This window comes from Haliotis rubra, unplaced genomic scaffold (genome assembly GCF_003918875.1).
Source record: "Haliotis rubra isolate DU_JTF1 unplaced genomic scaffold, ASM391887v1 Scf194, whole genome shotgun sequence".
Lineage (NCBI taxonomy): Eukaryota > Metazoa > Mollusca > Gastropoda > Lepetellida > Haliotidae > Haliotis > Haliotis rubra.
This window is the reverse complement of record NW_025765936.1, coordinates 160,001-180,522: the sequence shown is the minus strand read 5'-3', so window position 1 is coordinate 180,522 and position 20,522 is coordinate 160,001. Positions and strand designations below refer to the sequence as shown.

At 39.9% G+C, this 20,522-nt stretch overlaps 1 protein-coding gene across 1 annotated transcript in view; it reads right to left on the bottom strand.

The window, feature by feature from the left end:
- Positions 1-5,079: 5,079 nt before the first annotated feature.
- LOC124274758 (periostin-like) overlaps positions 5,080-20,522 on the bottom strand; it is a 35,931-nt gene continuing 20,488 nt past the window's right edge. Inside the window, exons 7-13 of the mRNA XM_046710127.1 lie at positions 19,046-19,190; positions 17,493-17,652; positions 15,480-15,612; positions 12,169-12,316; positions 7,963-8,296; positions 7,116-7,236; positions 5,080-6,433 (exon numbers count right to left, since the gene is read on the bottom strand). Of these exons, the coding sequence (XP_046566083.1) occupies positions 6,228-6,433; positions 7,116-7,236; positions 7,963-8,296; positions 12,169-12,316; positions 15,480-15,612; positions 17,493-17,652; positions 19,046-19,190 (1,247 nt within the window). The 3' untranslated portion in view covers positions 5,080-6,227. The remainder of the gene's footprint in view (positions 6,434-7,115; positions 7,237-7,962; positions 8,297-12,168; positions 12,317-15,479; positions 15,613-17,492; positions 17,653-19,045; positions 19,191-20,522) is intronic.

Genomic DNA, 20,522 nt, shown 5'->3' with positions numbered 1-20,522 from the left:
TCTCCTTCAAAGTCTTGATAGTAAAATTATACGAGATCGCTCCGACAAATAGATGTAGCTAGCTTTACTTAAAAAATAGGTTTGAAACTAACAGCTTTGTAATTGGCTAGACTATTTTGATGGACCAATCAGCGAGCGCGTACGTTGCCGATAAGGTAATGCTATGAAAAGGCAAGAAAAGTATGTATCGCGATACGTATCGTATCGTGACCATAAAATCGTGATACGTATCGTATCGTGAGATTGGTGTATCGTGACACCCCTAGTCAACACCTACAACCTGTGATATAAGGATAATGACAAATACAGAACATGGTATTCAACTCAAGGATCTCTAGCATTAAATTCACCTTCATTTTCAGGGGTGGAAATAACTTTAAAATTGCTAGTGTACTCTGGTACAGTGGCACATGTAAAATCACTTGCCCTGATAAATTTTCCACTATACTGGCCGTTTTCTTGTTGATTTTTTAAATAAACAACATAATTAACATAGGAATATCAACTGGACACCGGTTCAGTGTGATATACAAATTTGCTTGCCCGACAGAAAAAATCACTTGACTCGGGCGTCGGGCAATGGTTATTTCCACCCCTGATTTTCATCTACAAATTTCTACAAACACTACTCAACATAAGTTAAGGATCACCTGGTTCTCTCATATTACTAGTCAATATAACTCATATCAACATAACTTACAACTGAGTGAGTGAGTTGGATTTTATGTCGCTTTTAGCAATATTCCAGCAATATCATGATGGGGGACACCAGAAATGGGCTTCACACATTGTACCCATGTAGGGAATCGAACCCATGTCTTTGGCGTGATGAGCGGACACTTTAACCACTGGGCTACCCCACCGCCCCTATACAGCAAGATGAAAGGGTTGGGAGTTCCTTAACTTCTGTGAGTAGTATATATGCTTGATTGTAAATGAGAAAACAAATCTGACAATTAAATGAGTGAGTGAATTAGTTTAGTTTTAAACCTAAACAAATATATGAGAAAATGAATATAAACTATGAAAAACTACTCTCGGCAAGATCAATGTTGACATCACAGGGTCCCTGATATGAAAGTAGAGTCAAAATAATTCACAACAAATGACTGGTATGGAGAGAAAGTTTTAGTTTAATGTGGGATGGTTTGAGTGAGTGAGTGAGTGAGTGAGTGAGTTTAGTTTTACGCCACACTCAGCAATATTCCAGCTATATGGCGGCGGTCTGTAAATAATCGAGTCTGGACCAGACAATCCAGTGATCAACAGCATGAGCATCGACCTTCGCAATTGGGAACCAATGACATGTGTGAACAAAGTCAGCGAGCCTGACCATCCTATCCCGTTAGTCGCCTCTTATGACAAGCATGGGTTACTGAAGGCTCATTCCAAACTAAAATCACCAGTCTAAGTAATATTCCTTCTAAATACTAAAAGCATTTTACTTTTGGCAATTAATGAAGTGTATATGAGGTAAAAACAATCTTAAAAATATTTTCTTTTAAGTTTACATTATTGACCAATAAAAACACTACAATTTTATTTATTGAGCAGGGAAAATTAATTTTGTTTTTCTTCTTATTCTTGAAAAAATGCGACCAGTGGATCCGTAAAACAAGAAATAAAATTGGTCTGGCCTTATATACATAATGAAAGTATAGGACATCACTTTGGAGGATAATCTCACAAAAGGTTTTAAAAATCCTAATACTGACAAGTCAAAAATGCTAAATATATCTACACCCAGTTTTGATTACATAAATAGCTAATACAAACTACATATAATATAATGATATAACAGAGATGGCCATTCATAACAACAAACCTTACCTAGAGATGATGCTTTGAATGAGTGAGGGAACAGGGTTTAAGACCAGTTTGAACAGTATATCTGTTATATGTCACCATGTCTGGAGAGTAGGAGGAGAGCCCAGTCTAAGTAAACTTAGGCTCAGTATAATTCGTTACACTGCTACACTGAGTCTAACAAAACCTAGTAGAAAGTCGCGATCGCCTCCGTGGTGTAGTGGTTAGAGCGTCCGCCCAGAGAGTGGAAGGTCGCGGGTTCGATCCCCAACCGCGTCATACCAAAAGATGTTAAAATATGGAACTTGTTGGTCCCTGCCTGGCGCTCGGCATTAATGGGTACAACAAGGACTGGTCGGCTCGGAGTCAGTATGATGTGTCTGAGTGGGATATTCATGCTTCAATGCGGAATGGTATCTCAGTGGGCTAGCACTACAAAACCAGCTTCAGTCTGGGCTAGTACAAGCAGCCGCACATACACATACACACGCATACACGTCGTCATATGAGCAAAATATTCTCAAAAACCAATTTCACCTAGCAGAAGGTTGCATTAGCTAACCTTTGAGCAACCTTTGAGCGACCTATGATCGTCCAATCAAACGTGAGACAGCCGAATGGATTTAACCAATCAGACAAGGACTACTTGTTTGGGTTCGGCGGGACTTACAAAACGGTTTTTGGATTTTCTCTTCCCTGACTCTGATCTATCAACAAACGAAAATCCACATAAAACACAGATATTTGACCTGCAGTATATACGCATATGGGTTTCTAATGACATGGTTACTATTTGCTTATATTTTCTCAAGATAACATCTTTGAATATTGACAAAAATGCTATTTTCAGCGACTGTTTACTCACTGCGTGTATCACTCGGAAGCGATCGTGCGGAAAATAGCATTCGGAATTGTTTGAGTTTTTGAGGTAAAGGTTCAAACGGTATGTGCGAATGTTACCTTTCGCGATTTGGTAAGATGTGTTCTGATTGGTCAGTCCAAAAGGTTAGCTGATGTGACCTTCTACCAGGTTTTGTTAGACTCAGTATAGCAGTGTAACAAATAATACTGAGTCTAAGTTTACTTAGACTGGAGGAGAGCCTGAATCATAGGTTCCTTGCATTCCCAAGGGGAGGTAACTCTGCAGACGAGGGAGGAAAGCCTGAACTGATGCAGATCTCAGATGTTAACAACTTTGGTAAAACTCACCAACATGGATACAGGCTGATATACATGGAAACATGTCTAGGGTAAACTAGGATTCTAAACCACGTTCATAGGTTCCTTTCATGCCCAAGGGAGGTAACTCTCGACAGCCTGAAAGCTTGAAGTGATACGGGTCTCAGATGTTTACAACTTTGGTAAAACTCACCAACATGGGTATGGGCTGGAACTCAAACCGACATTCATAGGTTCCTTGTATGCCCAAGGGAAGCAACTCTGCACAGATGTGGGAGGACAGCCTGCATCACTTCAGGTCTCAGATTTTTACCTCTTTTGCAACACAAACCTTGAAACATGTCTAGGGTAAACCCTGATTCGAACCCATATTCATAGGTTCCTTGCACGCCCAAGGGAGGCAACTCTGCACGGTAGTGTAGTGAATGCATCGCAGCTGAGGCAGTCTACACCCAGGTAGATGAGCTTTCATTTTGTCCGACATCTAATATTTAAATAAAGAAATCCATCCAGGGTCAAATACCCAGAGCAGCTGCAAAATCCAAGTTCTGTGCCTTTGAAGAAAACATGGATTATAATATCTAACTTTGGGTTTGGTTTGTTAGTTGGTAACACAGCTGCACTCAGCAATATTCCAGCTATATAGCGGCGGTTCTAAGTAATCAAATCTGGACCAGACAATCCAGTGATCAATATAATGAGCATCAATCTACACAATTGACATGTCAGCGAGCCTGACCACCCAATCCAGTGATCAACAGCATGAGCATCGGTCTGCACATTTGGGAACCGATGATGTGTCAACCAAGCTAGTGAGCCTGACCACCCGATCATGTTCGTCGCCTCTTACAACAAACATGGGTTACTGAAGGTTCATTCTAATCCGGACCTTCACAGGTCATCCTACTATTAGAAAATGTGTAAAATAACACATCTGATACTGATGACAGGTTATATTTATAAATATACAATCAATAGAAAGCAGAGTTCATTGTACACTCAGTTGTTCAATAGTTAAATCAATTTTGTTGTAACCTTTGAAGATGGAATTTGAAATAAACACTTTTTATCAATCTCACCTGACACTTGTGGGTTGTGAACAGTGTATTAATATTGTACAGGTAACAATCAATATGAAGGAATGAAGGATGAGAGGATGAATGTGAAGGCATGTTCATATGAAAGTATAAAAAGAGAATATTTACAAATATTATTAATACTATAAACATACATGGGTTAGAACATTAACTATACATCATTAGTACAAAGATCATAAAAACATGCTGATATTGGTCCATTCAACAATACAAAAAGATAAGTGAAATGACGAAATAAATTAATACTGCTCTGAAAATGCAGAATTATAATTCAAAACAAGTGATTTCATTAGGAATAAACACCATAACCGTATATTACTGTAGATAAGCCAAATTTTGAAGACTAAAAAAGCCTGTAGAAGGGGGAGGCTTATTTATGGGTTACACTTTTGTTAAACTTCTTTTCAGGGGTATCTACGGTAATATACGGTAAATCCATAAAAAAGAGAATCCAGATATTGCTGCTTGATCACTTGCTGTTCAACAGCTGCTAAAGTGTAATGAATTGTATCTGCTTATGGTACAAGCTTAGGGTGTGTCTATATACTGAAGCAAGCACGCACACACGGAGACACGCACGCATGCACACAGTTGCACATGCACACCCACGCATGCACACACACGTACTCGCACACAGTCACATGCATGCACACGTATGCATACACACACGTGCACACATACATACACGCATGTGCACACCCACACACACATGCATACACGCGCACATGCACACACACACACGTACACACAGCTTGCATAACAACCTTACACAAGGATATAGGAACACTTGCAATTTCATGTACATGTATTCCCTTTTTTCCTTCCTTCAGTATATGAACTCAACTTTTGACAGGCACAAAACAGATATGTCATTCCATATATACACTTGACATATCACGCGAATCATATCATCAAATCATGAAAAGATATCAATTCTCTATCAACTCAGAAGTGGTGTATATACTATTGGAAAAAGTCAAGCACTGTTATATCTCTATAAAAAGATAAAATTCTTTAACATGCATCCCTTTTTTAATTTCATGACAAGACACAGCTGTTTCTTTACAAAGAGAAATGTTAAGATGCCATGCCCAAACTTAATATGAATACCCGCACAATAAAAACAGACCTTTGCAACCATCTACCCTCCTCAATGTATATTAATGCAGACTTGTTCTCGTCACTATATGGCTGGAATAATGCCGATGTGACGTAAAGCCCAACTCAACTCAACTCTACCATCCACTTTGATTCAATATCTGGCAATGGTATGGTCCACACTCAATCCATGAATTGAGGGAAGTTATTTGACTTCGGTCTTCCTTTGATTCCTACACAGCCTCACTTCACTACCTGCGTAAGGTTTAATGCCTTTTTCAGCAATATTCCACAATAACGCGGTACCGAGGAGACCAGATATTTAATCCCCTAATGCCCAACTCCAAGCAGGCGAACAACAAGTACAATCTTTTCATAAGACGGGGCCTATTTTTCAAAGCGATCGTAGCGCTAAGGTTATCGTAACTCCCCTTGTTAAGCATAGACTTACGATCAATGTAGCACTAAGATCGTTTTGTGTGTTGTTTTTACAGCACCCAGAACCAGGGATCAGTGGTTCCATTCTGGCTAAATGTGACTAATTTTATAACAAGGCACAACGACTCTGGGCAGAACCAGACCAACATGCATCACTTTTTCAATTTCATGACAAGACACAATCGTTCCAGTTTTAAAAGAGGAATTATTGAGATACCAATTTCCATTTCCACATGAATACTCAGACACTGTATAGTGACCCTGAGCACACCAGTTACTGTATCCTGTTAACACCAGGCAGAGCAACAATAAGTATCATCTTTTCTCAAGACAGTACCAGTATTCAACCATTGACCTTCCGCTCTCTGGCAGATGCTCTATCCTCCAGATCACTGAACCAATCTTTAATTACAACGAGACCAATACTCTATGTCAACATTGCCAAAACATACATGAACATTTGGGGCATATGCATATAGAAGCAGTGCTTGACTCTTTTCCAACAACCCCTGTCTTGATTGTAAACAGATTGCTTGAGATCGTGTAACACCTGGAATCTTCAGTCATAAACAATGGCACCAAGAGAGTATTCACAAAACAAATTATTATTCACAAACAAACAGAATATAACAAGACAATTAAACTAATTAAGGTCGTCGTTCTAGTGGCAGCCATCTTGGAACTACCTGAAATGTCTCTTGTCATGTCTTCATTGACAAACAGGAAGTCATCAACGATGTGAATGACACCGTTGGTGGCTCCAAGATCGGAGTGGATGACTCGAGCCCTTGCATTCATGAAATAAACTTCAGTATCTGGAAAAGAGAAGTGAGAGTGTGGGTAAATATCTCGAAAGGGGCATCTATGCCCAATTGTACTACTGGCAAACAAGGATAAGTTGAGCACCGACCTGACAATTGACCTGTATTAGCATGTATGAGTGCCACCCACTGGCGCTTCCCATTGTTAGCGAAGGGGCCCCAGGTTGTCCGCAATCAAGTGTAGTGCTACACCGACCATGTGAGAGTCTTATGAGCAAAGCATGTGCAGCTACGCGCAGAATCAATTTCATCGTCATGCATGGCTCATGCACTAGTATACACAAACCAAATGGGTTTGCTCATTGCCATGCACCCTCTACTTCTCGTAAACCTGTTCTCTGCACCAGTCCAACTTATCCTTGTTTGCCAGTAGGATCCGTGCTTAATAACAAGATGTAATCCTAAAAATAACGTTATATATCCAGATATATCCGGATCCAGAAAGAGTATATTAAATGACCATTGAAATTCTCGTGAAAACAGGTGAAAACGTGTGCACCCCCCCCCCTTTCTCAAAAAGTTGTATCTGCCCCTGATATAAGTTGTGTGAGTGAGTGAGTATGGTGTTACGCCGCTTTCAGCAACATTCCAGCAATATACTAGCGGGGAACACCAGAAATAGATTTCTATATATTTGTAATATAATGCCTAGATAGAGGAGGACATATTTACTTACTCTTGTCATCAATCTTGTTGAAGCGGACCTCCTCCCCTGTGTCAGCTGTATACACGTGTGTCCCTCGACTGAGTTGGTCCACGTAGATCTTACGATTTAGTGCAATATGACGCCGTAAAACCTTCAAATGAACACAAAGAGAATATAAATAATAGGAAGAAGAATAATGGATATGAGTTTGTCATCGTCTTCTCATCACTTGCTTGAACCTCTCCTCCACTTCAGAAAGCAGTTGTATGACTAAGGTGATCGTAACTCCCACACTTTAACGGAAACATATGACAGTCGTAACACTGAGATGATAGCATTTCCTGAACTTGTACAGAGTAGGAGATGATTGTTAGGGTGTTATGACCCAAAAAAGAAGTTTTTCCTTTGTAAGAATTATATGAAATTTAACGCCAAAATACTTAAATGCTGTCAAACGTAAAAATGTGGATCACTACCGGTACTGTTTTCAGCACCAATGTTTGGCGGTTAAAATCAGAGTTGAGCAATATTCAAAAATACTTTACTGCTGACAAATTTCATGTCTGACCCACAATGCCAAGAGTCAGTACGATTTTAACTTTTCTGGGTGGAATTTTAGAAGTTGGAGAGCGCAATATCGACAAACTTTATGAATAATAACTTCATTTATTCCACAAATTTTGATACGGTCAGATATTTGTACCATTGTCATTCCTGCTTGACTACGGTACAAGAATCTGTATCGAAATGTTGCACTCACGAAATATCAGAAGTTGTTATCCATAATGTTTGTCAATATCATAATACGCTTTTAGCACTTATTTTGTCATCTGACCACAAAACTAGTCTTAAAATCTAAATGAAATTCATGGCTTACATATCTGAGTCGATTGTTGTCCCGGAATAACTGTCTTCCGTAGTAGCTGTTCCCGAAGTTGTCTATTGTGGTGCCGTTCGGCACGAAAACTGTGAACTGACAGAGGGTGTTGCTCTCCCCACAACCCCCACGTTTAATCGGGGGGGACGCTGATGGCTGGTTGTCGCTGTTGGGGTTTGTGCCGTAGACCTTCTGGTTGTTGTTGAAGAGGCTGGGGTCGGCGTAGTTGTAGTCACTCCTCTTGGTGTTGTAGCTGCAAGCGGGCATCCTGTTCAGGTTGACGTCCTTCAGGTATTCATTCAGGCCGGTGATGCTGAATATGTACGATGACTTTCTGCAAGGTAGAAGTGAGTGAGTGAGTCAGTGAGTCAGTGCCTGGATGGCTGGGTGGGTCTGGGTGAGTGAGTGAGTCAGTGAGTGAATGAGTGGTTTTTGGGTGAGTGAGTGGATAGGCAGGCAGATTCGGGCATACTAGCAGATGGGGTGGGTCTATTAGTGTGTGAGCGAGTGATCATGAGTGAGTCAGTGAGTGAGTGAGAGAAAGTGAGAGAGCCAGTGAGTGAATGAGTGAGAGCAAGTGAGTGAGTCAGTGAGAGCAAGTGAGTAAGTGAGAGAGCAAGTGAGCGAGTCATTGAGTGAGAGTGAGTCAGTGAAAGCAAGTAAGAGTAAGTGAGAGAGCAAGTGAGCGAGTCATTGAGTGAGAGTGAGTCAGTGAGTGAGTGAGCGGAGTGATTGAAGCCATTGAGAGAGAGTGAGTGAGAGAGTGAGAGTGAGTAAGTGAGAGAGCAAGTGAGCGAGTCATTGAGTGAGAGTGAGTCAGTGAGAGCAAGTGAGTAAGTGAGAGAGCAAGTGAGCGAGTCATTGAGTGAGAGTGAGTCAGTGAGAGCAAGTGAGTAAGTGAGAGAGCAAGTGAGCGAGTCATTGAGTGAGAGTGAGTCAGTGAGAGCAAGTGAGCGAGTCATTGAGTGAGAGTGAGTCAGTGAGAGCAAGTGAGTAAGTGAGAGAGCAAGTGAGCGAGTCATTGAGTGAGAGTGAGTCAGTGAGAGCAAGTGAGTAAGTGAGAGAGCAAGTGAGCGAGTCAGTGAGTGAGTGAGAGTGAGAGTTAGTGAGAGCAAGTGAGTAAGTGAGAGAGCAAGTCAGTGAGTCAGTGAGTGAGTCAGTGAGAGAGCAAGTGAGCGAGTCATTGAGTGAGAGTGAGTCAGTGAGAGCAAGTGAGTGAGTGAGTCATTGAGTGAGAGAATGAGTGAGTGAGTGAATGAGTGAGTGAGTGAGTTACAGATGGCAACTCTAACAGTGTCAGCAAGTGCTGTTTAAACCACAGACACATATAAAATATAGCTGACAAGGAAGGCTCGGGTAGCATGGTTACCTAACAGTACTGACTCCATGGCATTTATTATATATTACAATAACAACTTGACAAGATGTGGCACATACATAAAAGTCCCTGCTGAGACCCACATCAACATGGCGTGACAATGTAAAACTATGGAAGCAGGACGTGGGGATTGTTGATTCTGGTTATTGTGAGGAAGTAGGAAGGAGAAACTGCCTTACTTTTAATCTAAATATATTACTGCATCACGAAACTGTTGTCATTCTCAGTTCTCATATTCCTTTCCTGCTGGCAAAACTTTCCACAATTATGTTCCTGTTATTTGAAGTAATGATCATCAATCAAACAGTAAACCAGACGTGGAGACATTCAGACACATATTTTCCGCCCAAGCCATATTTTTCTAGTTCCCTGTAGGGTATGTATGCATTTGTGAGTAACAAGGATATTAGAGATTATTACTCTGGGATGCTATCTCCCTGAGAGTGAGTGAGTTTAGTTTTACGCCGCTTTTAGCAATATTCCAGCAATATCACGGCAGGGGACACCAGAAATGGACTTAACGCATTGTGCCCATGTGGGGAATCGAACCCGGGTCTTCGGCGTGACGAGCGAACGCCTTAACCACTAGGCTACCCCATCCTCCCCCTATCTCCCTGAGGACAGAAACAATATTTATATAAAGTCTGCTGTTATACAGCTGTCTGAGGTTTGAGATGAATGAGGGCTATAGTGTTATAGTGCTATATTAAAAGAGCTGTAGTTTCTCTATTGTTGGTAAGAGTTCTATAATAAATGGAACAAATAAGGCAATGGAGGTTTGTGTTTGTTGTTTAACGCAGCTCTCAGCAATATTCCAGCTACATGGCGGCGGTCTGTAAATAATCCAGTCTGGACCAGACAATCCAGTGATCAACATCATGAGCATCAATCAACAAAAATGGGATACGATGGCATGTGTCAACCAAGTCAGCAAGCCTGACCACCCGATGATGACCCATTATTCACGGGTTCTTGAATACCAATTCAAACGTGGAACTTCACAGGTAATTGAGGGATTTACCTGGGTTTTGATCAGAGGCTGACACTAAGCAGTCTACAAAGGACAGTATAAATTCCCCCAATTTGTCTTAGAAACTTTCAATTTCATGTCATTATAAATAATGGAAAAATCAGCTTGTATTTACCTGTCAAATAAACAAATAGGTGAAGTGAAATGGGATTTAACGTCACACTTAAGAATATTTTGCTCATATGACAATGTACAGGAGTGTGTAGGGTCAATGCGGCTGCTTGTACTAGCCCAGACTTTAGCTGGCTTTATAGTGCTAGTTCACTGCAATAACATGCCACAGTTAAGCATGAATACCCCACTCAGACACATTATATTGACCAGTCCTTGTTGTACCCATTAATGCCGAGCGCCAGGCAGGGAACAACAAGTACCATATTTTAACGTCTTTTGGTATGACTGGGGTGGGAATTGATCCCGCGACCTTCCGCTCTCCGGGCGGACGCTCTAACCACTACACCACAGAGGTGGTTAAAGAAATAAATAAAGAATACAGAGGTTTTAATATTCAATGTGACTCTATTGAACATAATTAATGTTAATATACTATTTTAAAAGCAAAAAGAACATAACAATAAATAAATCCATAATAGCTTGCAAAAGATTCTAGATAAATCCATTTTCTCTCTCTGAAATTGCATTCAATAATCTTCCTTTTTGGGATAGGAATTTGATAACTTTATTATAGTGGCAAATGGAAGATAAGTACAACAACATTTTCTTTGAATTTTTAGCAGAACATTTCTTTTTGCACTGTAGGTAGCTAGATGTAGTGTGTGAACTAGCCAGGAGGTGAGGTGAGGTGAAATTGGGTTTAACGTCGTGCTTGAGAATATTTCGCTCATATGACGACATGCATGCGTGGGTATGTGTATGTGCGGCTGCTTGTACTAGCCCAGACTTAAGCTGGTTTTATAGTGCTAGCCCACTGAGATACCATGCCGCAGTGAAGCATGAATACCCCACTCAGACACATTATACTGACTCCGAGCCGACCAGTCCTTGTTGTACCCATTAATGCCGATCGCCAGGCAGGGACCAACAAGTACCATATTTTAACGTCTTTCGGTATGACGCAGTCGGGGATCGAACCCGCGACCTGCGCCTGGAGAGCGGACGCTCTAACCACTACACCTAGGAGGCGGTGAACTAGCCAGGAGGGCCAGGTAAGTAAAACTGTTGCTAGCCCACATCATACTTCACTGGCCCTGCAAACTATCAATATCAAAATGCACATCAGTCAGAATTAGTGGTGTTTGGTAATTGAAGATGTTAAACGTTACATTTGTATTGTAATAGTTCCTAACCTCTTTTGCGCTTTCATTAACATTTTTTATATAACGAGGGGCGGTGGGGTAGCCTAGTGGTTAAAGCGTTGGCTCGTCACGCTGAAGATCCGGGTTCGATTCCCCACATGGGCTCAATGTGTTAAGCCCATTTCTGGTGTCCCCTGCCGTGATATTGCTGGAATATTGCTAAAAGCGGCGTAAAACTAAACTCAGTCAGTCAGTCAGTCAGTTTTATATAACAACCTTGGTGTGACAAGAGATAATAAATATCAAGGAACTTTTGCGGACTTACTAATTTAACACCTTAATAACTGACTTAATATTATACATGTGCATTGAATAAAGAACAAATTATCTGAGATTTTCAGCTAGCCAATTGGCCCGATTCACAATCAGCTAGCATTTGGCTAGCAGGCCAGCAGCTATTTCGAACGCTGGATTACTAAGATGAGATTTGCACAAAAATGTTTGTCATACATTTCCTCCCCAAAATATGTACCAACACTCACATCAGCCAGTCTTCACAGTAGATTAAGCCAGGGACGTCTCGGTACGGGACGCCAAAGATGCCATCAACGTAGTGTACGAAGCCGTTCGTCACGCCCACGTCAGGTCTGATCACCCGTGTCTTCACGTAGCCGCCTTCAGCCCATGTGTCTGAGGAGTACAACCATTGATACCTCAACATATACTGAACAATACTGACTGAACTTTAGGACTGAACAATACTGACTGAACTGAACAATACTGACTGAACTTTAGGACTGAACAATACTGACTGAACTTTAGGACTGAACAATACTGATTGAACTTTAGGACTGAACAATACTGACTGAACTTTAGGACTGAACAATACTGATTGAACTTTAGGACTGAACAATACTGACTGAACTTTAGGACTGAACAATACTGACTGAACTTTAGGACTGAACAATACTGACTGAACTTTAGGACTGAACAATACTGACTGAACTTTAGGACTGAACAATACTGATTGAACTTTAGGACTGAACAATACTGACTGAACTTTAGGACTGAACAATACTGATTGAACTTTAGGACTGAACAATACTGACTGAACTTTGGGACTGAACAATACTGATTGAACTTTAGGACTGAACAATACTGATTGAACTTTAAGACTGAACAATACTGACTGAACTTTAGGACTGAACAATACTGACTGAACTGAACAATACTGACTGAACTTTAGGACTGAACAATACTGACTGACTGAACAATACTGACTGAACTTTAGGACTGAACAATACTGACTGAACTTTAGGACTGAACAATACAGACAGAACTTTAGGACTGAACAATACAGACAGAACTTTAGGACTGAACAATACAGACAGAACTTTAGGACTGAACAATACTGACTGAACTTTAGGAATACAAGTGTGTAATAGGATGTAGCACATGTTACATTTGAAAAGTACAGATGCGACCTCACGGTTGTAGAGTTGACACACAGGTGTAATCTGCAGTCCACCATCCAACCGTGGGATAATGCATACCGTGAGATAGGATAACTATATAAATATAACATTTATGAGTCCCATCCAGAATTCAAACCAACATCCTCAGTCACCTAACTGCAGTACACAAAGTCAGCCATCTAACCCAGTCAGCCACCGTGGCTTCCACAAAAATTGAAGTCAGACAACACCAGGGCAGTCTAGACCACGGACTGTACCCCCTCCGATAAATTGTAGTTGGATAAATATAAATCAAATCTGAACCAGACAATCCAGTGCTTGACATGAGCTCCAAGTTGCACAATTGGGATGCGATGACATGCATGAGCCAAATCAACTATTTTATTACCAATAATTTTAGCTTCAAATAGTAAGTCGTTTTGTGTGGATCCATATAACCATTAGCTGTGTATGAAATAAGCCAAAAAATCCAGCCAGACATCAGGGCTGGTAACGTCAAAATGTTACCAGCCCAAAATGGATTTAACCAGACCAAATATGGTGAATTTACTCAGATGTATGGAACATCTAAAAATTTTACCAGACCATCGGTCTGGCTTAAGCTGTAAATTTAAACCGTCTGTCAGAAACTGATTTTTGTTGGTCAAAAGAATTTTTATCTTTTAAGTTTTCAACAAAGTCATCAATATCCCCCAGCAATGGCAAAATACTCTTCATGATTATGTCTCTGAGAGTTATGATTATGTCAAATATTTAGGTGTGTATATAGAAAAGTGGAAGGAGAGTATTAAAAGGTTTTGAAAGTTCTGCTCCAGAAAGAAGCACTATCACCAATTTCAGTGTAAGTCAAACTTGTTGCCATGGAAATGCCAAAAATATTTTATTCAGAATTCCAAAACTACCAAAAAGGCACAAGTACACCACCAGATCTATCTATGTGCCAAGTTTGGTGAAGAAATATTGAATGGTTTTAGAGTTCTGCTCCGGAAAAGAGCACAACCACCAATTTCAGTCTAAGTCAAACTTGTTGCCATGGAAACGCCAAAAAAATTTTATTCAGAATTCCAAAACTACCAAAAGGCACAAGTACACCACCAGATCTATCTATGTGCCAAGTTTGGTGAAGAAATAGTTAACAGTTTTAGAGTTCAGCTCGGGAAAAGAGCACTACCACAATTTCAGGCTAAGTGAAACTTGTTGCCATGGAAACGCCAAAAATATTGTATTCAGAATTCCAAAACTACCAAAAGGCACAAGTACACCACCAGATCTATCTATGTGCCAAGTTTGGTGAAGAAATAGTGAACGGTTTTAGAGTTCTGCTCCGGAAAAGAGCACTACCACCAATTTCAGTCAAAGTCGACCTTTTGCCATGGAAACGCCAAAAATATTTAATTCAGAATTCCAAAACTACCAAAAGGCACCAGTACACCACCAGATCCATGTATGTGCCAAGTTTGGGGAAGAAATATTGAACGGTTTTAGAGTTCTGCTCGGAAAAACCATTTCAAAGTACATCGTGTCATTCCGCCAGCGTTTTCAATGTTCATTCGCAAACGAGATAATTAAGTTTATACACAGACTTTGTGAATGTTGATAACATGCGAGCACTATGTCTGACACAGTTCTTGATGCATGCATTTCCGAGAAAACGTGTACTAATGAAGGGAAAATAATTAAGCATATTATTTTAATCATCAAACAAAACAAAGTCTTTTTTCTTGACAGATATCGCGATTCGGCAATATTCTAAGTTAAATATCGATGTATCGTGGCCCAGTTGAATTACCATATCAGGATATACGACAATGTAAAACGTTGTATGATGCGATCGATGCAACGATGCGATATCAATGAATCGTCACACCACTAGTTGGTATGATTAGTTTCCTGTACTCGGAAAAGAAACTGATTGAAGTACTCATTGTTTGGGGTGTTTTATTATCACTTTCATGCTAGAATATGCACATGTGTAACGACAGGTGACATTCAATCGGTTGACATTTTATGGGGAACTTGGGGATATGATTAGCTTCCTGTACTCGGAAAAGAAACTGATTGAAGTACTCATTGTTTGGGGTTTTTATTATCACTTTCATGCTAGAATATGCACATGTGTAACGACAGGTGACATTCAATCGGTTGACATTTTATGGGGAACTTGGGGATATGATTAGCTTCCTGTACTCGGAAAAGAAACTGATTGAAGTACTCATTGTTTGGGGTTTTTTTTATTATTACTTTCATGCACATGAGTACATGTATTAGCTATTGACGGCTTAGTTAATTTAAAAACAATTAAAACTTTACTGGAGAAGTCAATGGGAAAATATTTGGTTTTGTGTAACATATAAGCAGTATAAAGTTGACCAACTGACCGTTGCCCTGGCTGTAGATCTTGATGTTCCAGCCCCGGTACTGGGACGGTGTCTCAATGCGGGCCTGGTAGTCTCCGTTGACGTTGGTGATGGCAAACTCCAGGCCTGGTTCCAACATGTTTAGCTCCACCACCTGCGCCGTGAGTGAGTGAGTGATGAAGTTGTAACTGCATGGGACAATGATGAGTGAGTGAGTGGAGTGGAGCGGGAGTGAGTGAGTGAGTGAGTGAGTGAGTGAGAGGAGTGAGTGAGTGAGTGAGTGAGTGAGTGAGTGAGTGAGTTTACGCCACTTTAGTAATATTCCAGCAATATCACAGGCGGGGACACCAGAAATGGGCTTCACACATTGTACACTGGGGCTCAACATACTATAAATGCTGTTCTTTGTAATATATTGGAAATAGTAGAAATTAGGTAGAGGTGTACCAAGCAGTCAGGTTATACAATTGTTCCGTGATTTGGTGATATTCTAACTTTTGACTTTTATGTAAGTTTTGCAATTTGATCTTTCTCCCAAAATGATTAGAACATCATATGTAAATGGATATGGTTCAAATCCAATTTTCAATATGGCCGCCATTTGTGGGAAGTAGATTTAACTGTTGTGTCATGCAAGTTTTTTCAACAGTCCATTCATTCATGCAGATTTACAAATACTGTGGCCAGTCAGTTACTCTTGTATTAACTAGTGTTGGGAATTGGGTAAAATCTCACAATTGATGATTGGTTCATAACAACTGATCAATCGTTGAAAATAATTGGTTAGCTTCATTTAGCAAATTTTCCTGGTTTTGTTTGTTAATGCACAAGAAATAAAGAAAAAAAACATGTAGTTCTTTGGGTTTTTTTTTTTGCAAACTGCACAAAATGCATTTGCAAATTTCAAATCTTTAAAGGATGACTAGTATGCTAGGAACACCAATTTCCTGGAGTCTTTAAGATAAATTAATCATGACTTGAACGAGCTTTGTAGTGCTTCTGAAATGTAACAGACAAAACCGCAACCTTGTGAAAAATATTGTTAACGCAAACAAGTGGTCGAAAATTGTTTGTGTTCGATTATGAGAAAACATGATCGACTGCTTGGTCGTTTAGGCACTGCGACCAATCTTCGATTATTACAATTAATCAGACCACCACTAGTTTCATCTCTTTGGTCATGTGGACAAAGCCTCTAAACTCAGATGAGAAGGCCTGGTGTTCACATCCCATCAAGGGACTCAGTAATTTGACAACTGCTAAAACTTTGTAAGTAGGTGAGCTACAGAGCCATCAGGCTTTTTTTTATTATTTTGTCAACACATTCTTTTTCACCTTTCGGAATTTTCTGGGCAAGGAGGTGGTTAAAGAAACAAAATTACACATTATATTTTTTCAGTCTCTGATCTCTGATCATCTTGAAGACATCTTTTGGGTTCTGATTCCCCACATGGGTACAATGGTTGTTTGCTCATCCTTGAAGCCCGATCCCCACATGGGTACCTGGTGTGAAGCCCATTCCTGGTGTCCCCTGCTGTGATATTGCTGGAATATTGCTAAACGCGACTTAAATCTTAACTCACTCACTCATGTTAATGAGGAAATGTTTAGAAACACAATAAAACAACATTAACCAAATGCATCAAAAACTTTCATTCTCTGATCACTGATCATCAAATACAGAGAAAACCTTCTCAGAACAAGCACATAAAAAATATCACACAATGCTATCAAATATATCAAAGACTAATTCTCATAACCTGGCTCATTTTGACGGTAAAAAATCTTCACATTTTCAACAGAAGCCCTCTTCACCATTAACTTTCCATCATCAGTTTTACAAGTAATAGTACGCTACAAAATCTTCAGATTTTCAACAGAAGCCCTCTTCACCATTAACTTTCCATCATCAGTTTTGCAAGTACTAGTAATAGAGCATGCACTAGTTGCCTGGATATGCGCGCTATATAAATACCCTATAATAATAATAGCAATAATAGTATCTCCCACTTCTGTCCCTGTTTCTCAACTTACATAATTGATAAGAGTCTGGTTGTTGAAGAAGTCCACGCCATGCAGGTTTTGGAGATTGGTGAAAGCGTCGTTCATCGGCACAAACACGGTAACCCCACTAGTGGTGACCAGGAAATCCTGTAATTCCTTTCGACTTCTGTCAAGAACTTGACGGAACTGGCTGCAAAGAAAACCGACAACATTAATACTTTAAACATCCCCAGACTTTCTGAGCTTGTTCATATTAAGGGCTCTGGGTGCACACCTGAAAAAGTGTTTCTAGGTTTGGGTGTTTGACAACACTGACTTGAAGTTTTGGTACATAATTAAAATGCTGTCTTAGTAGCAGTGTGCGAAATAGCCACTGGCCCGCTAGCCCATGGCTAGTAAAAATCCAGTCAGGCCAGTAAATCTCCACTGAGTCACCAGGCCCAACTGGCTTTACCTTTCATGTCATTTTGTAAATATATCACTCGCTCCGACTTGTTAAGTTATAATGCACTTTTAAATCCTGCGGAATTATGAATTATTTTGTGGGCTAGTAACTTCCAGGCATAGCTAGCCCAACTGGCTAGCAAAATTTGGAAACTATTTCGGATACTGTTTAATAGTAGATCTTAATGAGCAGTGTGCAACCTTGATTGTCACAATACAAAATATATGATATTGTCAGCTCAACTAAATGATGGCTTGGCTGGCTGGTAGTCCCAAGCAAATTTGTCCCTCGAACATCAGTTGCTTCATCTTGTCCAGGTTTTCTTATGTACAATGGAACCCTGCTTATCCAAACAATGGTATACCAACCAATCATCCAGATAAACAAATTGCTGGATATACGAATCACATTGGAAACTGACATGAGTTAGCTCCCCTACACAGGTCAAACTTCATTCATAACAAAGTCTCCCAAACTAAAGCTGAAGGGGTCATTGTCGGCACGGCTACTACAGATTTGTACCCGAAGGACGTTTCTGTATAGAGTAACAGATCTTTGTGAACATTGTGCAACCTTTACTGCCACAATAGAAAACATATGATATTGTCAGCTAGTGGTGGTCCAATTAATTGAAATAATCGAAGATTGGTCACAGTGACTAAACGACCAAGCAATCGATCATGTTTTCTCATAATCGAACACAAACAATTCTGGAACACTTGTTTTCATTAACAATATTTTTCATAAGGTTTGTTTTGTCTGTTACATTTCATAAGCACTACAAGCTCGTTCCAAGTCATGATTGAATTTATCGTAAAGGCTCCAAGAAATTTATGTTCCTAACATACTAGTCACCCTTTCAAGATGTGAAATTTTGCCCAATCCCCCCAGAGAACTACATGTTTTTTCCACATTTTTGTGCATTAACAAATCTCATAAATGACACAAATCAATTATTTTCGATGATTGATCAGTTGTAATGATCCAATCATCAGTTATGAGATTTTAACCAATTCCCAACACTATTGTCAGCTACACATCTGTTGTACCCATGCCGACAACGACCCCTTCAGCCAAACAAAACATCAAAGGGAGGCTACTGTCATTTCCAGGGACATGGAAAGGTCAAGGTCACTACCTGATAGATGGGTCCAGCTGGATCTGTTCCCGAGCTGTGTTGTAGACATAGCCCAGCAGACTGTCGACGAAGTGGATGACGCCATTGGACAGAGTGAGGTTGCCCTTGGTGATCTGGGCGTTGACGCCACCTGCGCTCACATACACTGGAAATACGACAATTAAGGTTGGGTATTGCCAAACTTTCATTTTGCAATATACTGCGATATGTGTTGCTGTATTGCAATATGTATTGCAATATGTTGTGAAAGTGTAACACATGGTTTAAGGTAATGAAATTACTGTACTTTCTTTTGAAACAATGTCACTGGCCACTATCAGGACTCAGATGTGATTGTACAAGTGATCAATATAAAATGTTTCCAAATTTAAGACTTTGCTCTAAAGTTTTGAACTTGAGAAAAGACGACTGCAGCGGCGTCCGCTATTTTGGGTTGTTTATCAATACAAGTGATGGTACCAATCTATTTCTTTTAGATTTATTTATATGGTTTAAAAGTCATGCAAATACAATTACATGACCAATAAACATTTTCAAAACTATTAATGTATAATAATATAAAGGCAATGCAAATGTTATTAGTATTTATGACTACATCACGAAAATTACCGATCATGGTCACAGAAATTGCTGATCTTATTGGGTGAATTGGTTCGCAAAGTGTACCGCAATATATCATTTTGTGAAGTTTGAACTGCAGTATACCGGTTAACTGGTATTATCGCCCACCCCTAATGACAATACTGTGTAATAAATCCCACATCATTCATTGCTCAGGGAAACAACGCAATCTTTATGTACTGAAATAATGCCAGAGGCCCAGATAAGCTGCGTATCAGGTAAAAATCACGATAGAAAATTCCACCACGATTGAAAAATAATTGTAGCGCACTACCACCACGCTTTTAAAATGTTGGACGCATAAAAAAGTTTAAAACAAATGCGAACGGAATATATTTATGAAAATCGCTTGCGTAATGAAAAAGACATTGATTGCTATCAAGTTGTACTGTTAGTATAGGACAAGTGTTGTACTGTCAGTATAGGATGAGTGATTTTTTATGAAATCATTTCCATTATATTTAAGCTGGTTTTGATTAGATAAGGCAGAACATACCTGCTTAGTAAACTTACTCAATGACATAATACTTAGGTGAGTAATATGACTGAAATACGCACATATTTGAAAGCAGTGGGTAACGGAAAATGAAATACCCACTCAACACTCATAATACCCACTCCAAAATATTACAGTGGGTTCAGTACCCACATGAGCTAAATCTTATCTGGAGCTCTGAATGCTATTGAAACATGTCAGTTAGAAAATAGAAAATATGCACAAATTGTAGTGCATTGAGTGAATGAGTGAGTGAGTATAGTGTTACCCCGCTTTTAGCAATATGCCAGCAATGTCCGGCTGGGGACAAAAGATATGTGCTTCTCACCTTGTACCGATGTGGGAAATAAAACCCAGGTC